Source organism: Muntiacus reevesi, chromosome 10, assembly GCF_963930625.1.
Source record: "Muntiacus reevesi chromosome 10, mMunRee1.1, whole genome shotgun sequence".
Classification (NCBI taxonomy): domain Eukaryota; kingdom Metazoa; phylum Chordata; class Mammalia; order Artiodactyla; family Cervidae; genus Muntiacus; species Muntiacus reevesi.
The window spans coordinates 172,492-200,488 of NC_089258.1; the positions used below are offsets into that span (position 1 = coordinate 172,492).

Below are 27,997 nucleotides of genomic sequence, written 5' to 3' on the forward strand. Positions count from 1 at the left end.
CAGTGTAAACACATATTAAAGGGTTGAAACTACATAGAAAGTTTATTTAATTAAAAGTAGAATTCTCTCCTATTCATATTCAAATATCCCTGTGTGCACCAAGTTGCTTTAGTCCTGTCCAACTCTTTGTAACTCTATGGACTGTTGCCCACCAGTCTCCTCTGTCCAAGGGATTCTCTAGGCAAGAATACTGGAGTGGGTTGCCATAACCTCCTCCAGGTAATCTTCCTGACCCAGTGATGCAACCCACGTCTCTTACACCTCCTGCACTGGCAGGTGGGATGTTTACCACTAGTGCCACCCAGGAAGGCTTCACACACACATAAACATTCACATATGTATATGTATATACTTAAAATGTATACAAATTAATCTATTCTACATACCATTTTCCCATTTCTTTAAAAAATGTTGAATTTATCTTGGAGGATTTTTAAGATTTCAACACTTAAGGCTACATATACATATACCCAGGAAGCCTTCATACACATACACACACACATACACACATCCACATATATGTATGTATATATATATAATATATACTTAAAACATATACAAATTAATCTACTCCACATACCATTTTTCCATTTCTTTAAAAAATGCTGAATTTTTCTTGGAGGATGTTTAAGATTTCAACACTTAAGGCTACACTAAAGGTTTCCCCGATGGTCCAGTGTCTAAGACTCCACATTCCCAGTGCAGGGGTCCTGGGTTTGATCCCTGGTCAGGGAACTAGATCCCCCATGCTACAACAAAGAGTCTGCATGTCTCTAAGAGCTCATATGCCACAGCTAAATATTCCACATGCTGCAATTAAAGATCCCACATGCTGAAACTAAGACCCTGGGGCTGCCAAAGGAATAAATAAATAAAAATATTAAAGCAAAAAAAGCTACACTAATTCTTCAAAGGCTGAGGAATACATTTGACTAAACAGGTCATAACTTATGAATGGGCATTTAATTTAGATTAATTCTACAATTTTGCTATTTCTAAAATGGTTCAATAGATATCTCTGTATGCATGCTTAGTCACTCAGTTGTGTCCGACTCTTTGCAACTTCATGGACTGTAGCCCACCAGGCTCCTCTGTCCATGAGATTCTCCAGGCAAGAATAATGGAGTGGGTTGCCATTTCCTTCTCCAGTCTCTGTATAGATATATGTAATAAATATAGATTAATAGGGATCATACATTTTATATAATGTGATATTTAATGTATCATGTATAATTGAAAACATTTGCCATTTATGATATAATTTTACTGAGGATAAATAAAGTTCCTGAAAATAAAATATTTGAATTTGATACCATCAAATTGCCCTTCTAGATATCAATTATTCTTTAATAAATAAAATGTGAAACTTCTTGTTTTCTTATACTCTTGACAACTTTGGACATTAAAAATTACAGTCATTCCATGAATTAAAACAAAATGGTGCCTCATATTGTTTTGCCTTTTTAAAAAAATTATAAGACATACTAAATGATGCTCTATCTGACTCAAAATTATGGAATACTTCCTTCAGTGATTCAGTTCAAAAAGGTTATGTGTATTTATGCCAAAAGGAAAATAGACTTTAATTAACTTAAACAATGATCACTTCATTTGTAATATAACACCATCACATTCAGTTCAACTCCTACAATTTCCACCTAAGTAAAAAAGTTTATTGTTACCCATTAAGCATCTATCTTTCCATTATACTACAATGGTCTTCTAAAGGTCAAATACATGGAGTACTAGTACTACTTTTATTATTTGCCTTCTCTTCAGTTTTTGGCATTAACAGTACAATAACCTCTCAAATTTTTCTCTTCTTTTTTGCTTCTGGGACATGTGTTCTGGGTTCTAACTCCAATATCATTCCAGGTTTGATTACAGCATACTCTTCCTCAGTGCATCCCCTAACCTTAGAAATCTCTTAAGAGTTGGTCTTTAGTATCTTCACAATACACACACAATCTGGCTTACCTCTTATATTTTCATATCACCAGCATGGTGATAAGCTATTAATTTTGAGCTCAGTTCAGCCCAGATATCTTCTCCTGAGATATTCACCTATTTAGTTAAATAGAAATCTCATTCTGAACATTCCACAAGAAACTTAAAACTGAACAGATCCCCAGACAATTAGCTTTTCTCTTTTCTTTCTCCACCATCAGTAATGTTCCTCACTTCCTTCTCTCTGTCCCACCCAGTAAATAGCACCACCATCAACCAGACACTCAGGCAGCAAGCCTTCACAGATACCTTCTACAGCCAACTACTCCTTCCTGCATTAGTGCTATTGTTACCGAGCCCAAGCTTTCTCTGCTCGCCCGTACCATAGGCAAGAGAGGAAATGTTGAGACAAGGAAGAGACTTTAACTGGGAGGCTGGCAGGCCAAGAAGATGGCAGGCTAGCGCCTCAAAATAACCATCTTATTGGGGTCCGGATGGCGGGTTCTTTCATAGACCAGACAGAAAGAAGCAATGAGTAACTAAAGTCAAAAGGCAGAAGAGAGCGGGAGATGCAGTGGTGAAGTAAAGCGAAAGGGTCTTCAGTCTCGCAAGACATCTCCAAGGGAATGGCCAGCCTTTGGAAGGGGTGAGTTAATCTCTTCTGTTCACAGGTGGGCAGGGACAAACTCTGTCTCTGCAAGTTGAACAAAGGCACTTATAGTTTACAGTCAAGCAGAGGGGCAGGGTTCTCCCGACAAGCCATTGAACATGATCATAATAATAAAAGCAAATCAAAGAAACAGTTTCCGACATGGAGTCAGAATTGGCTTCCTCCCTCCAACACTATCCTTTAAATACTTTCCAAATACACGACAGCTTGTCTTTCACACTCTGAAACAGTCCAATATGCTTTTTGAATGGTCAAGTGAGCGAATACGTTGGAAAGGAAGATAATAAAGTGAGAAAAATGATGGCACAGAGTGCCCTATGTTAATATTCAACGGAATAGGTTTTATATTGTTTTTCAAAGTGTTTCTCTTTTTTTTGAACTTGGGGTCTCTTCATTCAGCGATAGGAAATGACTGTTGACTTTTTTCTTGTATGAAGTTGTCTTTTTTCCCTCTCCCTCCTTTCTTCTCTTTCTCCCTTAAGTATTACCTTTCTTTGGGTGCCTCTCGCTGCCGGGGAGCCCTCCTCCCAGCACGCTGGTCAGCTCCTCTCCCAGCCCGCGGGCTTAGCCCCGCCCACGCGGAGCCCAAGTCACGAGGCCGCGGGCGGGGCGCAGCCAAGGGGGCGGGGGCTCCCCAGCGCGCATGGGCGGAGCGGGGAGCGGGCCGCCCCAGCTATATCTGCGCCTGCGCGGTGCCGCTGCGGGGCCAGTCGGGACGGAGGAGACAAGATGGCGCTGCGGGCGATGAGGGGGATCGTGAACGGGGCCGCGCCTGAGCTGCCGGTACCCACCAGCGGGCCCCTGGCTGGGTCTCGAGAGCAGGCGCTGGCAGTTAGCCGGAACTACCTCTCCCAGCCTCGTCTCAGTAAGTATCAGAGAGCAACTCGAATCCTGTCTTTGCTCTTAGCCCCTTGCTCCCACTCACCTGCTTAACCAGAGGGGTGGGGTGGGGTGGGGTGGGGTGGGTTGTTTCTCGGTCTCGCGCCCCTGTACCCCGACCTCCGCGTCTCTCTCTAGAAGGAGATTTTCAGTGTTTCTTAGTTTCCGTGCCAGCGGTGGGCTAAGGGGAAGAGCACCATCGGGAACTTTTTCCTGGGTTGGTGGGCTCCGGGCTGTTGCCCTACCCTGTGCAGCTTCACGAGGCTGAGGCATGCTCAGGCGCTTGCTTCCTGTCCTGGAGGCAAGGCCGCTCCTTGCAGCGCTCATCCTGATCTTCTGGCCTCTTTTGGATCTGCAAGGGTCGAGGGAACGCCCCTCCCCATCCCTCTGCCTCGGGTGTGGACCTCAGGGCAGGTTGTGAGCTCCTGCCGAGGGATATGGTGTAGTGTCGTCGCTGACGTGGTCAGGCTTTTCTCGGATGGAGGTCAGGCCCACAGCCAGAGGGAGATGTTGTTCGGTGGAGAGGCAGCCCCGCAGGAGGACACCTAGAAACCAGCGAAAGCCAGAGCTGAAAAGTACCCCGCGGGTCATCCCAGTCTAACCCTCTCATTTTACAGCGAGAAGCCTAAGGTTCTGAGAGAGACAGCCTTGCCAGGCTTTAGACACCTAATTACTGACAAAGCAGGAAAATTCCAGATGTCTTCATTCCTGCTGGACCTTTTTCCTACCATTAACTTGAGTGCAAGGTTGTCTTGGGGAAGACAAGCAGTTTTGCCTGTATATGTAGAATATATGCAAAACTATGCAGAAGCATGTTTAAAATGTGGTTATTGTGAAAAAATCCTGATAACCAGGCTTAAGTGGGCTGCTCAGCAATTCCAAAAGAAATGGTTCTTGATTACCAAACAGTACCAATGTGTAGCATCAGACCTTTAGGCATTGGGGATGAGCCCTGAAAGTAGACTCTCTACAATTTAGGAAAGCACCTGATGTTTTCCAACACTAGTTAATTGCCAGAGTGCCTATTTGTGGGTGGCTCTTCGGTTAAAAAGAATTTCAGATGAAGGGTTTCAGTCTGGGCGCTCTCTTCCTGACTAATCCCATCCTGATCAGTCACTGGGTCATGTGACAGCACTGCAGTGTGAAGAAAAGGAAGGACTTGATCATAGGTTTGCTGAGATGTGCTCTTTTTTCTTTTTTGAGATATAGTTGATCTGTAACGTTGTGTTCGTTTCAGGTGGACAGCAGAGTGATTCAGTTATATGTGTGTGTATGTGTGTGTCTCCTTTTTTAGATTCCCTCCCACTGTAGGTTATTGCAAGGTATTGAGTATAGTTCCCTGTGCTGTACAGTATGTCCTATTGCCTAGTGGTCTATACATTTTAATTCCAAACTCTTAATTTATCCTGCCCCCCAACCATGTGCTTTTTATAATGGGAATTATTTGCATTAGAGAATGCCTGTTGGGAGTTTGTGTGAGCTGAAGTAAATATTTCAAGAAATTGGTAGAAGTTACATTCATAAGAATACGTTTGTGCCTAACAATTACAGATACTCTCACTAATTGCATTTGTATGCTTTGATGTTTTTTGGGTAGAACAGATAAGACATTAGTGGTGCTTCTAGGAAAAGATTAGAAGAGGCGGTAGTCATTTTTCCATATAATTATTCACTTGGTCTCAATTCAGAGTATCAACTGAAACATAGTTGAAAGAGTACTCCATGAGTAAGGTTTTGAGCTCTTAAGGGAGGTGAGTATGATTTCTGGACATTCTGTGTGTGCTTAGCCTGGCTGAAGAACTTCAGGAGATGAGATTCCTCCTGACAAGATACAAGATTGCAACACAGTGCTTAAAACTGAAACCTTGTGGTTCAGGAATCCATTTTATCCTCAGTGCCTAGTCCAGTGCTCACACATAAAGAGGCATTCTGTTTTGTAATTGTTGTGTAGCTTGCATTTAAACTCCTTATTCTGATAATTTAGTGTTTGAATCCTTAATGTGGATGGAACCGGAGTAGAGAGTTGGGGTACTTGATTGGAGTTTTCCTTCTGTGTCTGGATTATTCTAAAAAGCACAAATGATACCATACTTATGCTAACAGCTAACAGCATTTGAATGTCATTTTTTTTCTTACATTGCCACATTCTTGGTTCTGGTTAACGCTTTAATCACTTCTGAATAAATATTGGTTAACCTTGTCACTTTTCTAATTTTGTCACTTTTCTAATTAAAGATGTTACCATCCTAAGTGAAAAGTTATAGTTATTTAATGTGTGTTTTTTGAATAAAGGAATGGAATATTGGCACTTCCACTGTACAAATAGGAAGCTGGTTTTGAAAAATTTGGGAATTGTGGGGCTGTTAACAAGGTCAGGAAAATGAGATCTGCAGGCTTGAAATAATCTTGAGCACATTGGTTGAATTTCTAGTCACAAGGAAAGAAAACTTGATTTTCTTTTACACTTTGAGCACGATTCAGTAATACACGTAGAGCTTTTGGATGTTAAGCATTTTGAATTAATCTCCTGTTTCTTGAGATCCTAGATCCTCCTGTCTTGCAGTTCTTATGTCACAAAGCAGACCTAACCTCAGTGAAAAGTCCAGTAAAGGAATCATTGGCCTGCCCTATTTCTAGAACCTCTGTCTCCTTGCCCCATGCAAGGTGTGGGTCCCTACTTTTCTTGCACAATAGATGATGATTGTTCTGGTTTTGTTTTGCTAATAAGGTAGAGGCTGAAGGACCAGATCCCATATTGTGCAATGGTTGTTGAATTTTCTCTTTGAAAGTTTCACAATCATCAAGTAGTGTTCTGGTGAACAGTCTCGTATCCTGTAGGAGGAAGAGGATGTCATCTGACCAAGTACATGCTTCTTAAAACCTTTGTAGATTTGGGGTTTAAAATGTTGTTGTCTAAATATTTATCACCCCCCTAAATATTCAGGATCAAAGATGTAACCATGTCTGCTTTGTTGTCAGAAGTTCTAATCATTTCCTGCAGACCCAAGTTCTTATTTGTTTGGAATTTTCAGGAGAAGAGTGGTCATTATTACTGTCAAACACAGGCATATTTATGTAATTTGTGAATGGATTTTGATTATTTTCAAGAACAGCTTAATGTCTTTGGCAGCTTCACTCTATAAACAGTTGTCTCTGCTTTGGGCTGCTAATAGTAATGGTGAGGTGTGCGTGCGTGCTTAGTCGCTTCACTTGTGTCTGACTCTTTGCGACCCTACGGAGTGTAGCCCACCAGGCTTCTCTGTCCATTGGGATTTTCCAGGCAAGTATACTGGAGTGAGTTGCCGGGCTCTCCTTCAGGGAATCTTCCTGACCCAGGATTCGAACCTACATCTCTTATGTTTCCTGCATTGGCAGGTGAATTCTTTACCACTAGTGCCACCTGGGAAGGCCCATTAATGATGAGGAAGGAAAGCTGGGCAAATGTTGTTGAGAGATGAAAGGTGGTGTTTGATGTCGTTTTCTTTGCTTGTCCACCACCCCCACCATTTTATTATTATGGAAAGGAGCTATAGTTTGTATATAAACTGTTTTCTCCCTGTTTGTAGTCCAATGCTAGGAACTGTGCTATCTCCATACTTTTAAATTATACTGGAGACTAAGGATTATAAAGTACAAACTTAGAATTAGGAGAAGGAGGCACAAACAAAAATAATTTTAACCGTGTCTCTTTGATTTAGTAACAGATTTCTCAGAGATGTAGTTTAAGTGTGGAATCTGTGTCAGCCTTGCCTACCTCCCAGTGCTTCCTTGTGAACTGGAACAAAGTAGCCTATCTGCAGATGCTCTGTGAAGTGTGAAGCAGTTTGTTTTGGTGATATGTTTTGTTTAGTTTGGATTATGCCATGTATTAGTTTCTTTTGTATCTAACTTTAATTTAAATCAAGCATGTTGCTTAAACGCTGCTTTTTATCTGAAGTGGTCTCCTGGTGCTTACCAGGGAGAGAAAACTGCTGAAACATCTCCATCAGTTTCTACCTTTTCTGCTTTAACTTGTCTAATTGGAGAAAGATTATTTTTCAGTAATGATACAAGAATGTCCCAGACCACAGAAAAGCACCAGTTCAGTTTTAGAATTTGAGCTGTAGCACAGAGTTAAAGAAAAAGTGACTGGAGGTGGACTATATAAGTTCAGATCCTTAGGGAAGTTACTTAATTTCTGGGGGGAAAAAGAACAACTTGGAATAATATTCATTAACTCATAGACCTTTTATGGAGAGTAAAAAAGAATTCCTGACAAGTACTCATGAAATATTATTGGTGGTTTTGGTATTAATCAGTTTGAATGGTTCTTGGCTTTTTTGAAGGCTACGTACATTGTTTTAAATTTCGAGACTGTGGTGAAGTAGAATCTTGTCTTCTATAGTAGCAATCAACTTGATTCACTATTTCCGGGAAAAGCAATCATTAGTGGGTTTTTTTTTTCTTGGTCATACTTTTGTCTTGTGACTGGCAAAACTTCATAGTTTTGAATGAGCTTGAATTTAAACATGAGATTCTAAAGGATCATTATTGAAGAGGTTAAAAATTCAAAGTTGCAAATCTGGCCCAGAAAGTAAAGAGAATTTCAGAACCTGAAGCGTTTTACTGATGTTATAGTCAGCAGTTGCCTGTAAATCTCAAAACTGAATTCCTCTACCCTCACTGGCCCACTGTTCCCAACTGTTAAATTTTTTGAAAAGGTCAGTGTTTGAACAGCCAGGTACTAAGAAAATGTGTTTCTAATGTAGTTCACTTTGCATATCCACATAGCAATTTTAGAAAATCTTTGAAAATCAATATTTGGAATCTTAAAATGAGAACAATGAGGAAAAGAATCTAAAAAGAGTAAATGTGTGTGTGTGTGTGTGTGTGTATATAACTGATTCACTTTGCAGTACATCTGAAATTAACACAACATTGTAAATCAACTATATGCCAATAAAAGTATTTTCAAAATTATATACAAAAGTATTCTTAAAAAATGAGAAACATCAGGGAATTTCCTGATGGTCCAGTGGTTAGGACTGTGCACTTTTAACTCCCTGGCCTGGGTTCAGTCCCCAATCAGGGAACTACGATCCCTCACGCCAGGTGACACTGCCAAAAATAAAATAAGAACAAGGAAGAAATTGTTTCAGGGGTAGGAATTATTTCTAAGAGTATTAGGTTGTTTTAAAACTGTAGGGAGGATGAATCAGTAGTATGTTAACTGTCTTTCAGGTTGGTGGCAGTCAGTTATAACATTTGTAATATTCTCTACCTGGTCTGTAGCTGTGACTGTGATCTACAGGCAAAGCATAAATTAAAAAAAGAACTTATGAAAACAAATAATGCAGTGATATTAGGATATTCGCTTTTGTATTTTTATTCTTATATAAAGTCATTTGCTGGCTATTGTTGGCCTCTAGTTCAGTCTGTGTTATTTAAAATCTAATATATGAATTATTTGGATTGAATTCATGTTTGGGGCCATGTTGTTGTATGTATGGCTGTACAGCCTTGAATGTGAATAATAATTATAAAGTATATTTTACAACTTTTTTTTCTGACTTTATTACACACATTGTCTATTTGGTCGATGATTTAATCATATCATAATTTAATGAATCTATTTATTATTTTTTTTCCCTCCAGATATCTGTGCTTTAGATATAGTTACCGGATGATGAATTTTCCACGTATGCCCAGTAGTCTTATAATAAAAAAGTTTAAAAACAAAACAGAGTCGGGAGGATTACCATAAAAGTAGTAGAAAATATAATAATTGAGATCTTTCTAATAATCTTGAATTGCTTGCTTGCTTGGGTGCACAGTCATATCCTACTTACTCTTCACGACCCCATGAATTGTAGCCCACCAGCCTCCTCTGTCCATGGGATTTCCCAGGCAAGAATACTGGAGTGGATTGCTGTTTTCTCCTCCAGGGGATTTTCCTGACACAAGGATCGAACCCACATCTCCTGTGTGTCTTACATTGCAGGTGTATTCTTGACCACTTGAGCCATTGGGGAAAATCTTGGAGGCATGGTTAACTTGTTTACATGAACATCCATTCAGGTTGTGACTTCCTTTTTATCTAATGTTGAAAAAAGTAAAAAAGAGCACTTAGGGACCTCTGTTGAGCTTTACAGTCATAAATGTATTCAAGCGAATATGCGGTGTCAGGAGGTCAGTGTCCTCAGAATGAGACGAGTGTTCCTGACGGCACTGGCCTGCGCGCTCCCTGTTTGTACTGGAGCACTTGCTCCCTGGCTAAAGAAATTGGGTTTTTAAATTCTGAAGCTCCTTGAGTGATCAGACTGCTTGTTTAAACGGTTTCCTTATTCTTGGACATCTACATTCATGCAGAAAATAAGAAATCACACAAGTGAAAGTTTCCCAACTGATTGACAGCTTCTTATAAATTATTTATTTCATTTGTTTTTTCAGCTTTTCTGATTATGAAATTTTGTTAATTCTGATATTGTTGGATTTGCTCTCCTGAGTTCTGATTTATATATCATCATTGTTAATTACATTTGGCATGTGTGGAGCTGTGTTGTGGTTCACCGATGGCTGCATCTTTTCTAAAATGAGGGATTTGGGTAGCTTGTTGCTATGCATATTTTGCAATAGAAAATATAAGCTTCTACAATGACAGTAACATTTGACTTTTTTTAAATAGGATACTTGTATGTTTTCTGGCCTTTTATCCCCCTTCATAAGCTCTTTTTTCACAGTTTTTATGGTACCATTTAATGGTATCTTAACAGACTACTTTTTCTCAGATTACTTTCATGAGTTTTGTTACTTTTGCTTAAAAAGGGTTCCCTTCCCCTTCTCTGTCTACTTTGCAAAGTGCCACCTTTTCTATAAAGTCATTTCTCTTCTAAATAAGAACATCTGCATTGTCTTCCCCATGCTCCACAGATCCTCTGAACACCTCTGTTAGAACCCTTAACTCCCCTCCTCCTCATAAAATTGTGGACTCTCGGAAACTCTCTCTCTTTGCCTTTGTTTTTGTAGCCTGGGTCCTTGAAGCAGTGTGATTTAGAGTAAGAATTCAACATGGTTTGGGTTGAATGAAGGGGAATTATGAAAAGTTGTACAGATGGGGGCATATTTTATGAATTCAGTGAAAACTTTCATACTGTCGAGTGCTCCATATAATAATGGATGTGACAAAGCAGAGGATTTTTGGTAATACCAGAGTGGTAATGGAGACTGTTGTCCTATTTGATTGGCACTGACTGTTTCTGTTTCTTTCCAGCATACAAGACAGTATCAGGAGTTAATGGTCCATTAGTGATCTTAGATCATGTTAAGGTAATACACTGTCATTGTCGTCTATTTATGCAGTTACAAGCACAGTACTAAAAACTGTAATTTTTTGTAATTAAAAATTACAAATTTTAAGCCATTCCTTGGTCTGAATGTCATTGCTACATAGGAGATAAGAATTTTAGAGCAGAAGTCAGAAGATAGGATTCTAGTACTGGATCAGTTGTGGATTCTGTTTGTGGCATTGAGTCCCTTATCTGCAAAATTTTTAATTTCTATTTTTTAAAAAAATTAAATTTTTAATAAAATTAAATTATTTTTTAATGAATTAAAATTTTAAATTAAAAAAACCTCACAGGTTTATTAGGGAAATAACTGTAATATCTGTAAGTATGTTTTATGACTTGTAGGATATTAGATATACAGTATCTTATGGCTCTTGTCATAGACTACCAAGTATTATAAGTACTTGTTACATATATGTTTTATCTTCTCTACTAAATTTTAAGGTCTTTAGATGAATAAACAGTAAACTTTATCTTTGAGGGCCTGACACTGGTATTCAATTAATGAATAAACAGGTTATCTCAACAGTGACTAAAACCATAAAGTAAAGAATAGCTTTTACTTACTCAGTTTGTTGAAAGACTCTTTTGTTACATTTTTTTTTAGCCACACCTATATAATAAGAATTATCTTAGAAAAAGAGGCACGTAATATAGTTTATAATTGAGTACCTTGGGTGAAGTCTCCTGAGTTCTGTGATTAAAATATCTTCAGAGGAGATTATTTGTGTAATATGCTCAGTGATTCTGCTTTGGTTATTGTTGAGAGTGGATTGGGGGAAAGGTACACATTTATTAGTTTGTTGAGAGAAGTAATGATGAAAGTACGTTTGGCATGTGGCCCTTCTAGATGCAGAAAGCAATCAAAAGACATTTCCTAAAAGAGTGCAAAGTGCATTGTCTGTTCAGCTTTATCACTAAGTTAATATTTTTATGCATGACAGGGTACCTATACAAATCAGATTAAGCATGTAGCTTACTCCTGGCCATAGCTTCATGCTAGTATGGAGTTTGATTCAGAGCTTCAGTATGTAGCACTGAAGTTGTACAATGTATATGCAGATACCCATTAATGTTTTGTGAAAGGATGGAGCATACACTTATCTTTTTTGAGAAAATACTGAAAACATTATTTGTTTTTTTGTCCTTTATTCTTTTTTACATACTTTTTATTAGATAAAATTGGGGCTTATATTTTTAAAATATGAAGCATATTAGTAAATATACTTTCAAACAGTTTAAAAATATTCACGTTTCAACTATATTAAATGTTGGACTCAGCACCAAAAATGTACAATACAAATATGTAAATATCTAATTGGTAAGGGCTCTGAAGGGTAAGTACAAGATACTATGAGAGTCGGTAACAGGAAGAACTTCGAAAACATCTTGGAGGAAGTAATTTTAAGAAAGCTGAGAAAGTTTTATTGAATGTTTGGGGTGTGACTCCAACTGAGGAAAAACTGGTAAATAAAGCTTATGTAGTTGTAAGCATTTATATGCCATAATGCATATGCATAGGATCCAGGAATAGATAATTTTATACAAATTGTATCAGAATAGATGATGATGGAGACTGCTATATTTAACTCATTTTCTGAAGGTAGCACATCTTTCATTCCTAAACCAGACAAAAGATAGTATCAGAGAAGAAACAGTATAGCTATTCTCACTCACAGGCATAGATTCCAAAATGTGAGCATAAATGTATGCTCACATATTGGATATTAGCAGGAGTATATTTTAAAAAGTCAACAGAATTATGACAAAGTAAAATTTATCCTAGTAATACAGAGATGATTTGATATTAGAAAATGTCGGTATGATTCAGGTCATTCATAGATTAAGGTAGAGAAAGTTTATGCTATTCTCAGTAAATGCCAAAAATATATCTGATAAAATTACTTGCTTCTTTAAAAAAAAAGAAGAAGAAGAAAAAGAGCGTGGTTTTAGACATAAGGGATATAACAGACTTTCAAAACCTCTTAAAGGCTGCCCACTATAACCTACTGCCAACAGCATCCTTAAGGGGAAACTTTGGGAACATTCCCATTTAAGTCAGGAACAAGGTGAGGGGGTCCGCTGTCCCCACCACTCTCCATCTTTGTTGGTTCTTTTGCTTGAACCCTAACCAGTGATGTGGGAAAAAGAAATTAGGGGATATAGGGATTAAAAAGGAAAAGGCACAACTATCATCATTTCTTGGCACTATGATTAAACAGAAAACACAAGTCATTCAGTGGACAGACTATTAGAAACAGTGGTGTTAAACAGTGTTGCTGGATACAGAAGATCAGTCTGTAGAAATCCGGAGAAGGCAATGGCACCCCACTCTAGCACCCTTGCCTGGAAAATCCCATGGATGGTGGAGCCTGGTGGGCTGCAGTCCATGGGGTCGCGAAGAGTCGCACACGGCTGAGCGACTTCACTTTCACTTTTCACTTACATGCACTGGAGAAGGAAATGGCAACCCACTCCAGTGTTCTTTCCTGGAAAATCCCAGGGACAAGGGAGCCTGGTGGGCTGCCGTCTATGGGGTCGCACAGAGTCGGACATGACTGAACGGACTTAACAGCAGCAGCAGTGAAACTTTATTGAAAGACGTAAAAGAAGACTTCAAATAAGAGAAGGTTCCACACCCATGAGTGAAAAGACTCAGAATTCTCCCCAGGTGACAAAATCAGTTAGGAGCAGATAATAAAGATTTGGTGCAGGAGTAAGCAGGCATTTCAGTGGAACAAAATTAAGATTCTTAAAACCAGCTCTTCTCACACCTGAGAATTTGACTTGGTAAATGATAAAGGCTACATTACAAGTCAGTGGGGGCTATTGTGTTACTCAGTAGATAAAAATTGGGGCATTTGGCTTCCTATATGGAAAAAAGAAAAATGAGAAAAATGCAATTACTTACCAGAAATAAATCCAAATGGATTAAAGACCTAAACATGAAAAACCTATCAGAAGGCAATACAGAAGACCATTTTTATTTATGACTTTAGATTGGAAGGTTTTCCTACAAAAAAGAGGCAAATCATAAAGGAAAACAAGTCATTTTATTGCAGAAACTTCTGTATGATTAAGATTACCATAAATAATATTTTAAAAAAAAACAGACTGGGAGCAGATACTTGGAAAAGGCTTAATATTCAGAATCTGTGAAACTTGTCTAAAAGCAGATTTAGTTGAAAAGTGAGGAAAATATGTTAATAAACCAATTACAGGAAGTGAAGTCAGAATTGTCAGTGAGCATGACAAGATGCTTAGTATTAATAGAATCAGAAAAATGCAAATTGAAAGATACAATTCTTTATCAAAATGGTAAAAATTAAAGTTTGGTAATATAAGATTGGCAAAGATGTAGGGAAAAGATACTTTTCTATGCTACTAGGAAATTGTAAAGATTACTCCTTTGCAGAGTAATCTCACAGAAAAATGGACACAATCTGTAACCTGCCACTAAGTAACTAAATACCTTAGGGAAACTTAGGCCCACTTGAATGAGGAGCCACATGTGAGGAAGTCCATAGCAGTATGTTTGTGCTAGTATAAATTTGTAACAACCTTGAACACCAGTGGTAGAAGAACAGCTGGATAAAATATCACTTGATTTTATCTTAAATATTACCATGACAGACCCCAAATATTTGGGCAAATGGGAAAAAACCAAATTGCAAAATGATATGTTTAGTATGTTACCATTTAGGTAAATGAAGCATTAACAGTATATTTTTGGAAACATGCAATTTAAAATATTAAAATGGACTAGAGGAATGCACTTCTAGTTAGGAGAAGTGTATACTGAGGGAGGTATATTAGCATTACTTATAAGGAGTAATTATTTTATTGTTTAGCTGCATTTTATTCCTGTTCCCCGACAGCGCGAGGTGACCACACAGCCCAGAGGCAAGCATCATTACTGAGTAGAGGGAACGTAGTTATTTGTTAGTTTTACCGTCTCTCTATAGTCTGAGAACCTAAAAATATGCATGGAAGAAAAAAAAATTAACTGCCGTGTTTCCATAGAATTAAGATTCTTTTTTCTATACGTTTTGCTGTGTTTGCCAGAATGTGTGCCAGCAGTGAGTGTTTTAAGGATTTAAACAACCTGAGGATATTTTAACCTCTTGATATATACCTGCATGTATAGGGCACGTGTAGGGGTTGCACAAGCATGTGTGCTATGATAAAGCCTATAGAGCATTTGGGCTTCTAAAACGTTGGTTTATTGAGCCTTTGTTTTTTTCCTGTTTAGTTTCCCAGATATGCTGAGATTGTGCACTTAACACTACCTGACGGGACGAAGCGGAGCGGGCAAGTTCTAGAAGTTAGTGGTTCCAAAGCTGTGGTTCAGGTAAGCATTACTTTAAAAATCTGGACAGTTGAACTTTTTCTAATCACAAAAAAGCATAAGAAACACCAGTTATGTTTTCTGGTGATTATCACATAAGTATACAGATCTTCCTTGACTTAGTAGTGGAGTGACATCTTTATAAACCTCCATCAGTAAGTTGAAAATACCATTTAAGTTGAAAGTGCATTTAGTACACAGAACCTACTGAACATCACAGCTTAGCTTAACTTCCATTGAAGGTGCTCAGAACACTTAGATTAGCGTGCAGTTGCACAAGACCATCTAATGCAAAGCCTATTTTATAATAAAATGGTATGTGTCTGATGTATTTCTACCATATGACCCCTTTGTCTCTTTAGAGGTTGATTACTGACTGTGACGGAAGAAAGTTAATTTTTCTTGTTTTCTTGCCAAATGTCTGCCACCTATGTGCATTCTAGCCCAATAGCTCCACTGGTAATATGGCTTTTTTTTTTTAATTGGTAAAATGAAGCAGATAATCACATAGAAGGAAAGAGATAAAAAAACAGAATTCACAGCTTGTGGATTGAAACCAAAACAAGATCTGAATCTGTATCTTTAAATTGTCTCTGATAAGTCTAGTTAGTTTTTAATGTTACTGACTATAGAAAGTGGCAGTTTTCTTGAATAACATATTGCCCTAAAAAGTAATCTGGATGGCACCACTGACTCAATGGACATGAGTTTGAGGAAGCTCTAGGAGATGGCGAAGGACAGGGAAGCCTGGTGTGCGGCAGTCCATGGAGTTGCAGAGTCAGACACGACTGAGCAACTGAATAACAACTAAAAAGTAATCTAAAGCAGAGGTCAGCAGAATTTTTGTAAGGGGCCAGATAGATTTTTTTAGGCTTTGTGAGGTTTATTCTTAGGTCTCCTCTGTTGCATGGTCTTTACACTTTCTTACCCTTTTTTTAAAAAAAAGAAAAGAAAAACCACTCTTTAAAACTGTGAAAACAAAAAAAAGCATTCTTAGCTTGCTTGATAGGTTTGGCCTGCAAGCATGACCCTGGTTATTTAAGAGGTGGAAGTCTAGTTCATCACCCACCATGAACACTTCTTCATTAGTGATATTAAAAGTAGGATATACATTTATGTATTTTACTTTATAAGGGCCATTTAAGAGGCAAATAAATTTTAAGCATTTATGATCAAATTTCTTTTACTCTTCTGTTTACCTTTCTTTCTTGATAGGTATTTGAAGGGACTTCAGGTATAGATGCCAAGAAAACGTCCTGTGAGTTTACGGGGGATATTCTCCGAACGCCAGTGTCAGAGGATATGCTTGGTAAACAGATATTATTATTCATTCTGAGCAGAGATCTGTTTCCTTTTTGATGTATTTCCATGTAGTCTTTTTAAATGAATGTTTAGAAACATGGGTAAAAACGTGAACATTTGAGTCATCGCGCTCTCTGTCCTGTCTTGCCGTTGTCTAACAGGTCGGGTGTTCAACGGGTCGGGGAAACCCATTGACAGAGGTCCTGTTGTCCTGGCTGAAGACTTCCTTGACATCATGGGTAGGGACAGAAAATGGACTTGGTGTTTAGGGGGAATAGCATCTGTCTTACACCTTTGTCAGAGAAAGGGTGATTTTTATGATACTTAAGTAAATAACCATCATGCTTCATATTTAATTAGTTATTTTGTTAATTATTTAGTAATTTTATTTTTCCCAGAGCTTATCTTAATTTTTTACGTCAAATACTACAAGATATTGTAAAATATTACTAGGATATATCTGAAATATAAGTAGTGGAGCCCTAATGGCTTTGAAATTAGGATTTCTCTCTTGCTACACCGTATAATTTATGAATCTACAAAAGATTAATGCAAAAAAGTTTCCGTTTTCAAAAATAACTCATTTTTTAAGAGTAGAAGGAAATGCTTTATATGACTGTAGTCTTAATATGTAGATGTACTGAAATGTTCTCTTTTGGAAATGCATTAGGCCAGCCAATCAACCCTCAATGTCGAATCTATCCAGAGGAGATGATTCAGACCGGCATTTCGGCCATAGATGGCATGAACAGTATTGCTCGGGGGCAGAAGATTCCTATCTTCTCTGCTGCTGGCTTACCGCACAATGAGGTGAGAACTAGAATCTGTTTGATCAGAAGTTTAAGAAGAAAGGATCTCCAAATGTTTCACTGTTAGTGAGAAACCAGATAAAGGATTTTCAAGGTAAGTACCCAGTGTTACTGTTTATATAATCCAGCTCTATTGACTCTCTTATCCATGCGTATCTGACTTCTTCCTTACTCAGGAATCTTTGCAAAAATTACAGAATAATTTTGTTAGGGGAAGACCTTTAAGACATTCCAATTTCATTTATGATTTAATTCCCAGAAGTAGGATAAAGGTTATTTTGTTGCAGAAAATATTATTTTAGATTTCAACTTGGTCCTTTTATACTCCCCATCAGATTGCAGCTCAAATCTGTCGCCAGGCTGGTTTGGTAAAAAAATCCAAAGATGTAGTGGACTACAGTGAGGAAAATTTTGCGATTGTATTTGCTGCTATGGGTGTAAGTATAATCTTTTTCTGTTTTAGAATGAAATGTAAAATTGCTCATGTTTTTAAAACAGTGTAGAAAAATACACATGTATCATTTAATTTATCTACAGGTAGAGAACTTTCAACTTGGCATTTTGGGCAAACCATGGATTAGTATTTAGCAGTTGACTGGAATATAAGAATAATTTTCTCTTTGTACCCAAAGCTGACTGTTTACTCTCTTGGCTTTTGTGAATGTTTTGGGAGTACCTGAAACTTTAAAAGAAGGAACAGTGCATATCTATAGCTTGGCCTTCATTAGAAGTAAATGCTGGGGGAAAAAAGAAAAAGAAATAACTGAGACTCTTGCATCTCTGAGCACTGACGAAGCCATTGCCATTTAGGTAAACATGGAAACTGCCCGATTCTTCAAATCTGACTTTGAGGAAAATGGCTCAATGGACAACGTCTGCCTGTTTTTGAACTTGGCTAATGACCCAACGTAAGTAAACAAATACGCTGTTTCTCTCTGTTTACACAGGCTTCTGGTCAAAAATATTACCTTAGACTACGGAGGTAAAACATTACAATGGGCCTTCATGGGCCTAGAAATAAGATAACCATATGTAAATTCCAGCTCTGCTTTTTGCAAGTTACTTGGTTTTGGGCAAGTTATTCAAGCTCTGAAGCTCAATGTCTGCTTTCGTAAAATGTGATAAATAATACTTGTCTCACAGAGTTGTGCATATTAAATGAGATAATAAGTTACTTAGAACATGACCTATACTCGATAGATGACCTTTTCCTCTTACCTGTAAAATCTGGCCCCTGTTGTTTCCTCCTTTCTCCTTCTCTCTCGCTTCCTTTCTTGCTAAATTTTGAGAACTATGTAGTTCTGAGAAATTGTGGGACATTTATAAAATAATCAATTTAGCTGTGTAGCACTGAGTAAATACATAAAAGAACTCTGCCTTACTTAAGAATTATAAAGAAGTAATTTCTTCACCTTCCTCAGTTTATGTAAAACTTTAAAAGGGAGATTGTACTATTATTTCCGGAATCATTTTGTTTTTGGCCTTTTTGTCTGAGTGACATAGTACTTAATGTTTCATTTCAGTATTGAGCGAATTATCACTCCTCGATTGGCTCTAACCACGGCCGAGTTCCTGGCCTATCAGTGTGAGAAACATGTATTGGTTATCCTAACAGACATGAGTTCTTATGCTGAAGCACTTCGAGAGGTAATTTTTCTCTTAATTACAGTAGGTTATCTTGTTAGGGTTATCTTGTTGCTCTGCAAGTTTTCATTTTTTTTTAAATAAATCATTTTTTAAAATTCATTATTCATATATTAGTGTAACACCTTAATCAGGAAAGAAAATGCTATTTTTGTCAGCCTAGTTGAAATGATTGAAGATGAGATTTAAATTATTAGCCTGTTTATCATACTGTCACTATCTCCATTGATGAAGACTGGATTCCCAGGACCTTTTCTGGTGGTCCAGTGGTTAAGAACCCACCTTCTAGTGCAGAGGTCGCGTGCTCGATCCCAGGTGAGAGAACTGGGTTCCCACACGCCATGGAGCATCTAAGCCTGTGTGCTGCAGCTAAGATGTGATACAGCCAAATGAATGAATGAATGAATGAATATTAAAAAAAAAAAAGATTGGATTCTTAAAGAGAGTAAATCATGCAAGCTATTTAATCAGCGACTCTACCAGGAAGTTCTGTCTCCGTCCGGACAGTCCATTTTTAGCCCTTTTCAAGAATTTCATTTTCAGTGACATAAATTTTTATATATTTACATAAATAAAGACTATACTCTGGCAGAACCCTCTTCAGAACTTTTTTCCCTTCAGAAAACTCAGTATTTAGAAACAGTATAAGATTCTAGCATCCAGAAGTGTAGGGTGTATTCTCATGCACGTTAGGAAATTTTGAGTGAGTTGCTCTTTTAAGTATGTAAGAAAGAGAAAAAGACTTGTGAAGAGACATGCTATATAAATATCTAGGTTCTTAAAATTCCCTAAGATCTGTCACCATATCTCACTCTGCTTTGGTGCTTTTCCATTGAAGGACTTTTTTCTCCCATCCATCATAAATACTCACATAAAAGGCAGTAAAAATAAGTATTAATGAAAATTTTTAGGAAAGACAATTTAAAGGCCCTTTTTAAAAAATTATTATTACATTCAACAGACAGCTATTTTGTCAGATAGCCACTTAAGTTTTCTATATGTTTATCTTACTTTCTACATGATCTCCTTTGATGTTCAGTTGCTAAGTCATGTATGACTGTGACCCCATGGACTGCAGCATGCCACATTGATAAAAACTGGTCTGCAGGCCACAGTTTGAGTAGCTCTGATGGAGCATACTCTTGGAGGTGCCAAAGTAGCCCTTAGAAGTTGGGCTTCATGCTTTCGGGTTCTTAGTGGTTGTAGATTAATATGTATACATAATATTCTAGTGTGCATGTCTCTGAGAGAAAGACCTTTTATTACTGTTCTTGTGCAGTGATCTAGAGAAATTATGTGGCCCTTGATTCCAATTGTAATTTGGGGTTAATATTAACTTCTTCATTAGAGTTCTTGTGAGGATTAAATTAAATGATGTATGTAAAGTATATCTGGAGAAGGAAATGGCAACTCACTCCATTCTTGCCTGGGAAATCCCATGGACAGAGGAGCCTGGGCTACAGTTTGTGGGTTTGCAGAGTCAGATGCAACTGAGCACACACACAGAAGATGCATCAAATGGTTTCTTATGTGTGTGGTTTTTTTCCCTTTTGATTTTTTCAGAGTTAGTTTATGTAAATCTGCAGGATACATAACATGAAATAAATCTTGTGAACTGAGAATGTTCACTTGGTTTTAAAATGGACTTCCTAAAAATAAATAAATAAAAATAAATAAAATGGACTTCCTTTGATTTATAAAATTGCAAGCTGGATTTTTTTCTGGCAAGCTATTTAAAGATTCTTGTTATGGCAATAATGATTTTAACAGAAAGCTTCTGGTCCTCAGTTGTTAACATTTCTGTTATAAAATAATCTGAAATTTTGTTGCTAGATTTTTCTAAATGAGACAGTACTTAAAATGAACAAGATGATATATCTGACTTTGTAATTTGGCCTATTCAAACGTGTTCTGACCAAGCGTTAGTTCTCATATCCTGGTGTGTGATACTGTTCTTCTTGACTCACTGTCAGGTTTCAGCAGCTAGGGAAGAGGTTCCTGGTCGACGAGGTTTCCCAGGTTACATGTATACAGATTTAGCCACAATATATGAACGCGCTGGTCGAGTGGAAGGTCGAAATGGCTCTATTACTCAAATTCCTATTCTCACCATGCCAAACGATGGTAAGTTTTGCGTCTTTGGATTATAGCAGGCCTGATCATTGTAAGTGCTTTAACTTCAAGAGAGGGGATCATCTATCATTTTGAGAGTATGCTCCAGGAGTTGAGTTTACCTAATGATTTGTTTCTAATAAAATTTTTTCATTTTAAAGCTACCTATAATTACTATTCTTTAGTAGAAAAAATTTTCTTGTAACTTTAATTTTTGTTAGCTAGAATTTAGTGTCTGCTATTTGCAGGACACTGGTCCAGATGTAAGGAATTTTTTTTAAATGTATGAGCTCTTCATTCTACTTGGATATTATGTATGTGCACCAGTAATTTAAGGTGGCTTAAGTGCCAGATAAAGAGCACATGTAGTAAATGCCACAAGACTGGAGGTAGAATGATTGGCAAAGGCTTGTTAAACATTACTTGGTTTCACCATGTGCGTAAGTACGCAGTGCAGTGCCTGCCAGGGTGTCTGCGCAGTAGCTCACGGGGGAGACTTTCAGCGTTCCCCTATGTTAGTGTCTTTTTCTCTTTATCTCAGCTGTTTGTTTGTTTTAGATACGTTCACAGAATCTTTTCAGAAACAGTAGTAACTGTAACTGAGCACTGTTTCAAGTGCTCTGTAGATGTTGACTCAGTAACTCTTCATGGTGACTTTGAGGTGTCCGCCTCCTGTGAGGCACAGGGAGGTAAGTGTCCCAGATAGGAGGTGGCGGCTTTGGAACCCAGGCAGTCTGAGCGGTGCCTCGGACGTGACAGTGACTTGTCCCAAGGAAGGAGCGGCGGGGCTGCTCTGGGTGAACAGGCTGCGGGGCGCCTCGCTCTGCGGGGCCGGTCTGGGCTGCCTCTAGTGCTGCTTTACTGGTTTAGCCTGTTCGTGCTTCCCGTGCTGAGATGTTGGGTGCCCATCTGGGATGATTTATGGAAGAATGCTGTCTCAGTATACATCAAATGGTCAAATCCTGCACGCAAACTTTGTGTTTAAATGGAACATTGTTTACACTTGAGGGAGAGGCAGCGCATCTTGGAGAAATAGTACATTTTACGAATGTAGCTAATTTAACTTGTGTCAGCACATATCTGACTGGTGTTGCAACCAGGTAAGTTAAACTGGCCATCGTGGTAACCTCTAACCATGTTGTCTGTTTAAATCCTAAACTTTATTAAAGTCAGATAAAGTTTTGAAATAAAGTGTTTCAGTCACAGTGGCCACATTTCATGTGTTCAGTAGCCACGTTTGACCAGCGGCTGCCGTACTGCACAGCACAGATAAAGAATTTTTCCATCATCACAGAAAATTATTTTATATAGCACTGTTTTAAGTAGTACAGATAACTTCCTGTGGTTTTGTTTATATGAGATGGACAGTAACTAACATCAGATGTCTTCCTCTGGTAGATATTACTCACCCGATCCCTGACTTGACTGGATATATTACAGAGGGGCAGATCTATGTGGACAGACAGCTACACAACAGACAGGTATGAACACTTATGCAGTGCTATAAGCTTACACATCTATTCTTCAGTTATTCTTTAGTGTCTCTGACTTTGCTCTTAGGAATTATTTATTTAGAAAATATCAATTTGAATTGCTTTTAATATGACTGTGAAACTGTCATTTCTGTAATACTAAAATCTAGTGTGGAAAAGACTGCCAGAATTAAGAATTAAATTTCCACTTTCCGAAAAAAAAAGAAAAAAAAAATTTCCACTTTCCTTATTATGTCTTAAAGTTGAATCTGTTGTCTCAAAGAGCTTTTTCTGGGTCTTTATTCAAAAATAGTATGGGAAAAAAAAATTAGTATGGGCCACCAATTTTGTTACTAATATAAAAATAGATTTTTCAGATTTTTCTCCTTTTTGTTGTTAATTGTTTTTAATTGACGTATAATTGATAGTCACATGTGTACAGTGTAATGGTTTGATATTTGTATTCGTTGCAAAATAATCACTACAATAAGCCCAGTTAACATCTGTCACCTTACATAGTTAGTGTTTTTTCTTACGATGAGAATTTTGGAGATCCAGTCTTCTAGCTACCTTTAAATATACAACACAGCATTATTAACTTATGTAGTCACCATGCTGATCATTCCATCTGTGTGACTTACTGACTTTATCACGTACCTTTTGATGTCCCTCACCCATTTTTCCCACCCCCATCCCCTGCCTCAGGCAGCCACCAATCTGTTCTCTGTGAGCTCAACAATTTTTTTGTTTTTTAAGACTCCATGGATGTGAGATGTACATACTCTCTTTTTTTATACATTATACATAATTCTCTTATATCTCTTTCTCTCTGACTTACTTCACTTAGCGTAGTGCCCTCAAGGTCAATCCATGTTGTCACAAACAGCAAGATAGCATTCTTTTTTATGCTGAGGAATAAAAAATGGAATCTTTTAATTGTTTTTAATAGATGCCAGCTTCTAATAATGAGCTTTTTGATGAAACTTAATCTTTTTATGTGTTGTTTGATGAGAGTTCAGAACCATTTTGGATTTGATATTACAGACAGATTTTGAAAATTCAGTTTTTTAAATATAATCTTGTACTGTTTTGTAGATTTTACATTTTGGATTTGATTTCTCAAAAGAAGTCTTAAGCTTTAAAATATTTCTTCCTTATCAGGAAAAGATATTAGGATTCATCTAGGAAACAAATGCAGCAGCTTTATCCAATTTAAATAATAATAATAATGAGTTTCACAATCCTTTACTACTAGTAAAGCTTGAATTTTGTACTTAAATATAATATTTTCTCCCTTCCCATTTTACCCAAGATTTACCCACCCATTAATGTGCTGCCCTCCTTGTCACGGTTGATGAAGTCTGCTATTGGAGAAGGCATGACCAGAAAGGATCACGCCGATGTGTCTAACCAGCTGGTATGTGTGTGCTCTCCAGGATGAATGCTTTCTCCCATCCAAGTACTAACCAGGCCCGACCCTGCTTAGCCTCCGAGATCAGACGAGATTGGGCGCGTTCAGGGTGGTATGGCCGTAGACCAGGATGAATGCTTTCTTAGTTCATTCCTTCTGCTTTCTTAACACCTCTTGTCTTTTTTCCATATCACTTTTTTCTCCACCATCAAAGCAAGAGTGTAATATAGAATACTGGAATATCAGTGGAATTCATTAGAGCCAAGTAGTTTTTTCATAAGGATAAATAAATGCTCATGACAAAGATCAAAATTCACATGCCTTAGAGAAGGAATTGGCAAACCACTCCACTGTTGTTGCCTGGGAAATCCTCTGGACAGAGGAGCCTGGCAGGCTACAGTCCAAAGGGTGGCAGAGAGTCAGACATGGCTGAGTGACTAAGCACATAGCTACTGAGGTCTTTGAAGCTGGCCCTTTAGTGTGGAGCACTGCTCCCTCTGGCGCTGGGCCCAGGGTCTCTCCCTGAGCTGCCGGTTGTCAGTAAAGAGGAGACCTTTCCCCTCCCCGCCCAGTTTGTAAGGACCTGTGTGACCCGAGTGAGATAGTGCCTCCCACCTGCTCCTCAGGTCCTTCATCCCTCCCACCCCATCCCCTCTCCAGTCTCAGATGCGAGTAAAGTTTAAAGACAAGAAAAAAGAATCACATGCATGAGACCTGCCTCCCAAAGTGTATGAAGTAGTTTTTAAATAAAAAAATCAAGGCCTAAAGACTTTAAGTTTTTATTAGTAATCTTAATAGTAATTATACAGTATTTCTGAAAGGATATTCTACCTTATTTTTTGTTTAACATAGTAGGCAATCACCAGAACACTAAGGGGTACATACATATTCTGTGAAATCCTTGGTCTCTATAGCCCTGAGATTGTATAGCAAGCATAATTAAAGGAAAATGCATGTGACCTTAAAATAGGCATGATAAACCTACTAATATCACAAATATTTTTTTGAATAGAATTTAGAGATGGATTTCTCCCATAGTGTAAGTTATATGAAAATGCTTTACAAAATGTAAACTCATTGATATGTTTAGGGAGCATTTTTTTGTACATTGTTGGTAATGTTGATGTATTATATGCCTGAAGACTCCTTTCTGAGTGAGACTATTGTATAATAAAGTCTTTTCTGACTTGCATATGAACTTTGTGAATTACATTTGGAAGTACTGTGAAATACTATGAAGATAGCTATAGCAATACACTTCCATAGCCCAGATTATTGTTAACGTTTATGAAACCTTATCTTTGCTTTTGTCTCTGTAGTATGCGTGCTATGCTATTGGTAAGGATGTACAAGCCATGAAAGCTGTCGTTGGAGAAGAAGCCCTTACCTCAGATGATCTTCTTTACTTGGAATTTCTGCAGAAGTTTGAGAGGAACTTTATTGCTCAGGGTAAGATGACTGTTTTCCCATGAATATAAGCAGCATCCTAGGGAGTTTTGAGGACTTCTTTCCTAGTCTGAGAGAATTTACATTGGTCTCCATGCAGTTTTCCCTTTGATCAGAGAAGAGGTTCTTCCAGCCACCTGCCATGTCTTTGTTCTTAGCCCTCTGCCTTCAACTCCTTGATCCAGTTATTTGTCTCCTGTCTTATTCTTTCCCTTCTTACAACCAGCCTTCTGCTCTGCTGCCTCCCTTGTCACTTCTTCTTAACCTCTCTGCAGTGCTCTACTCTGGTTTTGGGGCTTTCAGACTTTTCCAATCCATCTATCTTCATCTTCCTGATTTCCTGTCTTCTTGCTTCTTAATTATTAATGTTTCCAAAGGCTTGATTACTTCTTTCTGTGCTTTTCCCCCTGCGCTGATGACTGACTTCCTGTTTATGAGCCTTTAGCCTCTTTCTGAAGCTCTAGTCCCACGTTTCTAACTGGGATACCTTTGTTTATGCCACGATCTTCTCAGGCTTAGCGTGGTGAGAACCAGAGGATTTTCCCAGCTGACCACCTGCCTAGCAGTTAACTCCCTTTTCAGTTTCTGTCTGCCTCTGGCATGACTGTTGTCCCGGTTAGCCCAGGTTCTGGAATTAGGGATTCTTAACCTTTTTCATTTATTTTCCATTATCAAATATTGACTAATTTGCATTGTTCTCCTTTAAAACATCCTGTTCTGGTTTTTTTTGTTGTTATTCCTATTATAACTTAGGCCAGTGTTTCTCAAAATTGAACATACTCTTGAATCTACTGGGGATCTTGTTGAAATGCAGATCTGATTCAGTAGAACTGGGTGGGGCCAGAGAGTCTGTTTTGACAAGTTCCTGGGTGATGTTGAAGCTGCAATGATCTCTGTCCACTCTGAGTCCGAAGACCTGGTCCAGTCCTTCTCTCATCATCCGTGACTGGTGTCTTCACCAGTCTCCCCAGTTCTATACCACTGCAGGAGTAAATTTACTGTTAACTATATTGATTGTCCTTCTTTTAAAAAGTCTGTAGTGGTTTTAATCACATAGCATATGTAGGGCTTTTGAGCTGTGTTGTTTGGTCTCTCCCCTGTCACTTCTGCTAATGCTGATGAACTCTATTTTTTACCTCAGTGGTACTTACAAAAAATGTGTTTATTTTGGAATAATGCTTCAGCTATACACATAGGATTTGTGCACTTTTGAGTTTACTTGATACAGTTTTTGTTAACATTAAAAATCCCCCAAATATGTTTGTTGGGTTTTCTTTAAAAAAAAAAAAAAATTATGTAGAACCACAAAGGATAGCAACTATTCTGGTAGAGATAAGGACCAAGAACTCTAACTCCTTAGCCAAAATATGACTTTCACTTGCAGGATAAGGATGATTTTGCTATTAAAAATAATAATGGCAGTAACAACTTTGAAAACCACTGCCTTATTCAGGAGCTTAATTGGCCTTTAAGGCCTTTTATGTGTCTGTCCTAGACTCCTTCAGGTCGGCCTCTTTTCTGGGGAACAGCTTTCTCGTTACTCCCTGGATAAAACCCTGACTCTGGTTTCCATTATTCAGTGGAATGTATTTAGATCCCACCCAGTTATCAGAAAAAGGCATGTGTGCGTGTACATCAAGAGACACTGCTGTCTCGCCTGTGGCTTTCTCGCTTTTCTCTTATTCTCAGAGATACTTACTGTTTAAACCCTCATTTCTAAATTCTGTCACATCCAGTCCGGGGAGACCTAGCTATTTGTGTCTTTTTTTTATACTCCACACTCCCAGTGTTAGGTCCATAACAGAGTAAATTTTGAATAACTCTGGTAAGTTGATAGTAGTTGGCCTTTACTCATCTGATCTCAATTTTTTGTAAGGTCCTTATGAAAACCGCACTGTGTATGAGACTTTGGACATTGGCTGGCAACTGCTCCGAATCTTCCCCAAAGAAATGCTGAAGAGGATCCCTCAGAGCACCCTGAGCGAATTCTACCCTCGAGACTCTGCGAAGCATTAGCTGCTACTTCATCGCTGGCCCGATGCTCTTGTGAAGTACTGGTTCTGTTTTCTTTATTCCTTTTGCACTCCCCCATCCCCACCTTTGTGTTGGAGTTTACTGTGTTACCCTGTAATTAAAAACAAAGACTAGGTAACATACTGTGCCAGTGTTGCAATGTTTTAAACTGCTAACAGACTTTAAAATATCCCCTGTTTAGAAAAACCTGGATCCTTCCAACGCTTTCTTTAAAGCATCTGAGAGTTGGAGGTGAAGTTTTTCATTGATGTGTGTATTTGTACATAGTGGTGTACCTAACTGTCTAATGTCCTCATTATTGGAGTCTCTTAGCCTTCCCTCTCCACCCTGGCAAGAGTATCACTCTCTGAAGTTCAGTGCTTTGGTCTCCAGGCTAGGGGCAAGAGAGGGGTCTGAAAGACACTTCTCAGAGCCAAGAGGCTTTCGTGAGCACTGGGTTTAGGTTTTGGTATGCCTCAGGGTCTGTGCCGCTGCTCTCAGCAGATGGTTTTTACTGCCCGCCTGCTCTTTCCTGTCTAATGGATAGATTAGAAAAGGAGTCTCCTTTTCCCCTTTGGTACGGATTAGCTTCAACCCCCGTGTCTTACTGCTCTTCCTC

General features: G+C 38.3%; 1 protein-coding gene across 1 annotated transcript; it reads left to right on the plus strand.

Moving 5' to 3' along the window:
• The first annotated feature begins 3,325 nt into the window (after positions 1-3,325).
• ATP6V1B2 (ATPase H+ transporting V1 subunit B2) lies at positions 3,326-27,704 on the plus strand. The gene is made up of 14 exons (XM_065947010.1): positions 3,326-3,482; positions 10,746-10,801; positions 15,074-15,172; positions 16,385-16,478; positions 16,633-16,710; positions 17,142-17,281; positions 17,616-17,717; positions 18,091-18,188; positions 18,804-18,927; positions 20,898-21,048; positions 22,435-22,517; positions 23,821-23,925; positions 25,239-25,368; positions 27,242-27,704. The coding sequence occupies exons 1-14, from the start codon at positions 3,347-3,349 to the stop codon at positions 27,379-27,381; spliced, it is 1,536 nt and encodes a 511-aa protein (XP_065803082.1). The 5' UTR covers positions 3,326-3,346; the 3' UTR covers positions 27,382-27,704.
• The last annotated feature ends 293 nt before the right edge of the window (positions 27,705-27,997 follow it).

What these genes read in the sequence shown, in the direction of transcription:
- ATP6V1B2 (XM_065947010.1), top strand. Translation starts at nt 3,347, where the DNA reads ATGGCGCTGCGGGCGATGAGGGGGATCGTGAACGGGGCCGCGCCTGAG. An exon ending in ATGCTGAAGCACTTCGAGAG is followed by an intron (nt 18,928 to 20,897) that starts GTAATTTTTCTC and finishes ACTCACTGTCAG; the next exon opens with GTTTCAGCAGCTAGGGAAGA. An exon ending in CCGATGTGTCTAACCAGCTG is followed by an intron (nt 23,926 to 25,238) that starts GTATGTGTGTGC and finishes TTGTCTCTGTAG; the next exon opens with TATGCGTGCTATGCTATTGG.